The sequence below is a fragment of the Chenopodium album genome, chromosome 14 (genome assembly GCF_948465745.1).
Source record: "Chenopodium album chromosome 14, dcCheAlbu1.1, whole genome shotgun sequence".
In the NCBI taxonomy this organism is placed as follows: Eukaryota; Viridiplantae; Streptophyta; class Magnoliopsida; order Caryophyllales; family Amaranthaceae; genus Chenopodium; species Chenopodium album.
In genome coordinates this window covers 2048935-2054934 of record NC_137847.1, presented here as the reverse complement: position 1 = coordinate 2054934, position 6000 = coordinate 2048935, and the positions used below count along the sequence as shown (strand labels likewise).

Genomic DNA, 6000 nt, shown 5'->3' with positions numbered 1-6000 from the left:
TTTTATTAAATGGCAAGTTTTCATCTCCATCAAAGAAAGTACCTTGGGGGAAATTGCTAACAATACGAAGGTATACACTTATTCCCAATAGACGAAACATTCTAATGTAATCATAGAATGTGCATAGAGCAATTGAAAGTAAATCACACCAAGAGAAATCAAATAAGTAAATTTAAACCATGATTTATTTGGAATATCCAACCATGTTTTATACAAACATTAATTCAAATATTCATATGATTTTATCAACTGAAACCCTGGCGTATAGTACGCACTATTCTTGTGACACCGGCATTTTTATGTGGTTGACGTTTTTAATAAAAATCATATTGTCTGCAAGCAAAAAATGGCAGATAGGTTGGCCAGGCTTGAGGCCAAGGAGCCCGAAAGCAGCATACGAAGGGCTCCAATTATCGGTGTCATGGTGACACCCAACAAGAGCGGTATCCACCTTAAGATTGTCGTTGTCAAGGCTTTGGAGTTCAACGCGATAAGCTCTTGCCCCCTCCATACGGTGGCACATGAATGCTCCATAGGGGAATGCCGCCTTGTGGCAAGCTATTGTGGGATTTCCAATCTCAACCACTTTCTCTACATCAGTTATGAGATATCTGTAAACAAGGTAATGTAATCAATTGATCAGTGATATAAGTACGACTATGTTCTCTTCACCTAAAAAATAATAATAATATTTAGTAAAAATAAGTTAAGTTCAACAAAAATAATATTAGTTAAGAGCAATGCTTACCGTTGGCTAACTTGCATGGGAGGCGTGACCGTTACACCAAGGACTTTAAGATCCATACTAGGATTTGAAGGGTGGAACTCTGAATCAACAAAATCAACCATATCTTCTAAAGTGGGAGCACAAGTATGGTGACCAAACTTGAGTGGATCTTCGCAACGAGTTAAGGTTGATTGCATAAGTTTTGCTTGTTTGGAGCTAGGGTTTATCGAGAAAGCCGAAAGTACTTGATCTAAGTTTGTGGAACTGAATGGTAGTTTTTCAACTTCTTCCTTTGTCATGAACGATGGACCGAGGTCGGATGGACCTAAGTATTGTAGTTCATGAACTGTCCCTGGTTTTAGTAGATCATCTTCACGGATGAATATGGAGGTAAACATCTTGTTTTTGAGTTGTACCTCGGATGTTTCTTGGTCATAGTTATACCTACGTAGTACACCATGTCAATAGTAGTACTTTACACTTTTCATGTTAGAAAATTAAAGGTTATGAATAGTCATATTCACAATGAATATCAAAATTAAATGCTTAATTTATAGATAGATGAAGATAAGACCTTTAATTTAGATCAAACATGATCAAGATGGTGCAATCATACGCGTTTTATCCTCTTTTATATATATATATATATATATATATATATATGTCATAAAAAGGATATGAATTAACCACGTCACTGATGTAGTACAACTGTTATATCGATAAATTAAAAGTTGATTTTTATTAGGCTTTATGAATATGAAAACTGTATTGAAGGCCAAGTCCAAAAAATAATAATGCAAAATCATTACAGTTAATTAAAATATGTGAATGCATTGAAGTCAAAATGTATGTCAAATAACATATACCAACTGTATAGAGCCATGGTCTTGTCCCTATTGAAGCTTGCTTTGCCCTTTTGGTAATCAAATCCTGTCCATTTAATAAAACACACATTAAATATAAGTCCTAGAATCTAGCTCACTCAATTTAATACTCTACTAATGATAAACTATTAATAATTAATTTAAATTATCATATGATTATATAAATTAGTTGCACCTGATGGATTTGGCAGCATATACTTCAAAACCGGTGGCATGGGGACATTAGGAAATTTCATATTCCAGTATGCTTGTGCACATGGAGCTGTAGTAGCAGTGTCATCCGCAACAACTAGTTGAACCTAAATAACATCAACATACATACATCGATAATTAAGATCACACATACAACAACACATTAATTCCATAAGTGTTCCAATTGATGAAAACAATTTATATTGTACTCCGTATATGAATAAAGAAAACTATTATGTTCATATAATAATCAATATGTGAACTCTAAAGGATTGGAACGAAAGTTCGTTACTCCCGGCCTAGAGTCCCTACTCTCAAACATTAGCATATATATTATAGTATGAATGTAGTGTAATTTAAACTAGTAGTACGGCTTGAGTGATATGATAATTGAATTATTAGAGTAGAGGTATGTAGTAGTATGTGAGTTATAAACATAGAATAATATGGGAGGTGATGAGTTACCGAGGCAATCAACATGAAAAGAAAGATGCATTGATTCATAGGTGCCATCTCTAAGAACTTGAAATTAAATGAGAATAATGCTTATTGAAGTGAAGAGAAGAGAAGAGAAGAGAAGAGAAGAGGTGTAGGATTTATGTGCTAAGGTACCCTCTATTTATAAGGTTTAGGGTTGGTCCATGCATGCATGTTATTGTTGACTTTGGATTTTCTGTCATCGTAGGTTCATAATACATAATTAAAATGTATAATTAGATACTTGTATTTATTTTTTAGTGATAACTATTGTAATAGATAAGTACAATTTAGTACTCCGTTAGTGGCGGATCCACATGTGTCCTGGGGTACACAAGAAAATAACCCATTAAAAAATATAAAATAAAACAATGTGATGGAAACAAATCATCAAAATTAAATAAATAAAGACTTTTTTTTATTATAAAGGTTAGAACAAAGGAAAAAAATTAGGAGACTTTTTACCATGAAAATTTCTAAGGTGAGTAACAGTTATTCTCGTCAAAAATATATAAATATTAACTCCCATCATAAAAAAGTAAAATGTACAGTACATCAAAACAAATACTCAATGCATGATTGTACGATGTAATTTTTATTTATTTATTTTTTAAAAAACTTTTATGATGTAATTACGTATATATAAAATGAGAATAAAAGTATATATTTTGATTTATCAATTCAAATGATTATTAAAATCAGGATTTTTGTAATTATGAACGTTAAAGTATATTAGTAGAATAGTAGGTAAGTTCCTCCTGAAAAATTTGGTGTAATTCTTCATCTTTGTCTTTTTCCACTGACCTCAAGGAAGACTCACTTATTATTTAAAATTGTATATTCATTAAAAAATTCTAGATCTAAAATCATCTCTTCAAACCAATAATATATTTGAAAATTCATATTTATTTTTCTCATATAGGCATATTATTATTTTTATTATTACAAATTAGATTATTGATCATTTAATTGACACAATTCCTATTCCAATTATTGATATAGTGCCAAATTGATTCTCAATGTTCCAATTAATTTTTATGCAAATAAATATTTCCATTTGCAATTGTTAATGACGTGTGACTTTTGTGTCTTGCAATCAAAGAAAACGGATTAGTATGCTGAAGCAAGCAATTAACATTAAAAAGTCGGATTAGTTATTAAAATGAATAATGAATTACTGTATTACGCTAAAGATGGGCAGTGTTTGCTGTTGAGCACCCAAAGTGATAATAAATTTATTATTATATGATTTATATTAATCTTTTTGTTATTGACATAAAGGATATAAACTAATCGTGAATTTCAACCATCAGATCAGAGCTTACGTGACACAAAAGTCACATATTTAAATTTCATCTACCCCACTTTCAAGAGGAATATATCTATGCAATTCAAAGGGCTCATGCTGATGTGATGTACGAATCGTGGGCTTCAACTATCGGCTTAGTTTACTTATTTTAAAAATAAAAAATAAACCCACAATTTAGATCTAATGCTTTCTTATTAGGGTTAATAAGGGTTGTTACTTTGTTCAGTTTACAACTAAAGTAAGCTAATAAACATGAATTAAGTCAATAAGTCCATATTATTATTGTGTAGAGCTGATATAAATTGCTAGGATATTGTCCTAGAATACCTAATACAGTCAATAAGTCCATATTAATATTGTCCTAGAATACCTAATACAGTAAAAAATTTAGTCTAATTTCCAACTTATAGCATCATTAGATTCAATAGGAACGACAATCAAATAGTATAATTAGAAGAAATAGTACGAAAAATGTGGCGTCTAAGCTCAGAATGAAAGTGATTAATTATAATACTAATAATTCATTTGACATTTCATAGTTTATATGTAGATAGAGTTGCAATATATAAACATACGGTGGCTTTTGAGATGATATATAGATGAGTAATTATGAGGAAGGGACGTAGAAAATGGCATGATAAAACTATGAAATATTGTATAATTTTCAATTTGTACTATAATTAGCAATTTAAATGCATAATGATTTGAGCTATGTTTAGCAATTAATATAATCCATGTTTCACTATAGTTGTCTACTCATTTTCAAAGTCAAATAAACATGACGACTTTTAAATATGGTTCTGGACTACACCCATTAACAATTGGTGAAAAAATTCTCCAAAAAAAAGTTGTTAGAGGTAAACTTGGGACCAGTTCAATTCAGTTCAACTCCTAATTTCCTTCTCACATAAAATATTCAGTTCAGTTCAGCTCCAATCAGTTCAATTTAGCTCAATTTAATAAATGTGAACAAGCCTAAGCATTTAGGGTCGCGTGTCTGGTCGAATTAAAATAGTTTGCTCATTTTCTTTTAAATTTTTTTTTTTTTTGTAAATTTGGGATATTTGTTCGTAACTTTTGGCAATAAAAGTTTTGGATTGATTTTATTCTATTTTGCAGCAATAACTTGGCTATAATGCATTATAGTTGAAAATGGCCGCAATTTTTTTTTTTTTCTAAATTTTATTTCTGTTCTTCTAATCATCAGAAAAACAGAGTCCATTATTATGATATGAAAATAAACCTTTCTCTGTTTCAAAAAAAAAAAAAAAAAAAAAAACCTTTCTCAGATTGAAATTATTATTGCACCAGATTTGTCACGTTTTAATAACGTTTTATTGTAATATTGTAATGAACTAATAATGATCCCATCATCTGATCTAATAACAAGCATAATTTATCAAGAGTACATTAAATTGGTCAAAATTAGAGTATAGAAACCAATAATAAACTACAAATTACATCTAGATTTTGATTTTCTCATCCAATCTAGTTTCTCCAAACATGTTCCCCTCGTTAATTGCGCCAGGTAGCAAGGTAGACAGGTAGTATGCTCACAATAATTAAGTACATTAACGTACTAATGATGATTAAGGAATCTAATTTTTCCATCCAACCTAGTCTATCCAACCCGCCAAGGCGACAAGTATAAGGAGCCGATTCGAGTTGGAGGAGATCAGAATGAATGTAATTGAATGATAGATGAATTGATTAAGGACAATGGTTATTATTGAAGCTATTCATAGAAATATAAAAGGAAGAAAAATGAATTAGGGAAGTGAACGACATACTCACAAACTGTTATTAATATCTCATACACTAATTTCAAGTACATATGGTTGAATATACAGCTAGAAAAGATAACAATAATACCTTAAAAATAGGATTCATTAAACATTTAAACCCATGATCTATCATGATCAATAAATCTAGGGGCCACTAACAAACTCTAGCTACTAACTCAAAGCATGTACTTTGACCCAATTCTAATAAAATGATAATATTAAAACAACTTATCCTAAATTCCTAATACTTAGCCACTAAGTGTGCCATACATGGACTAACTTAAAGGACATTGTCTACATTGGGTAGGATAAATAATTTATTTATTTATTTTAATTTTTTAAAAAAACGTAGGATCAATAATTTAATTAGGGCCAATATATTTGCTCAATTTAATAGAAAAGAAAATAAACAATGCAAAATAAATCATTTAGATATTTTCACAATCATATACATGTAATTTTGGCTTTGCCATCTATTCTTTTTGCTTGATCGTTTATGGATCGTTCATTATCAATCCGCGATGGAGTTGCAACCTGCATTGGCCTAACCCGATCATAATCAAAGTGTGACCCTCTTTTGACTTGACTCGCACCAACCTTAACCCGACTCGCACCGCCAAATAATTA

General features: G+C 30.6%; 1 protein-coding gene across 1 annotated transcript; it reads right to left on the bottom strand.

Annotated features, from left to right (window-relative positions):
- Positions 1-274: 274 nt before the first annotated feature.
- Positions 275-2316, bottom strand: LOC145578509 (BURP domain-containing protein 5-like). The gene is made up of 5 exons (XM_081635820.1): positions 2269-2316; positions 1787-1910; positions 1594-1657; positions 749-1171; positions 275-611 (listed from the first exon to the last, which is right to left on the bottom strand). The coding sequence occupies exons 1-5, from the start codon at positions 2314-2316 to the stop codon at positions 275-277; spliced, it is 996 nt and encodes a 331-aa protein (XP_081491946.1).
- Between the last annotated feature and the right edge of the window lie 3684 nt (positions 2317-6000).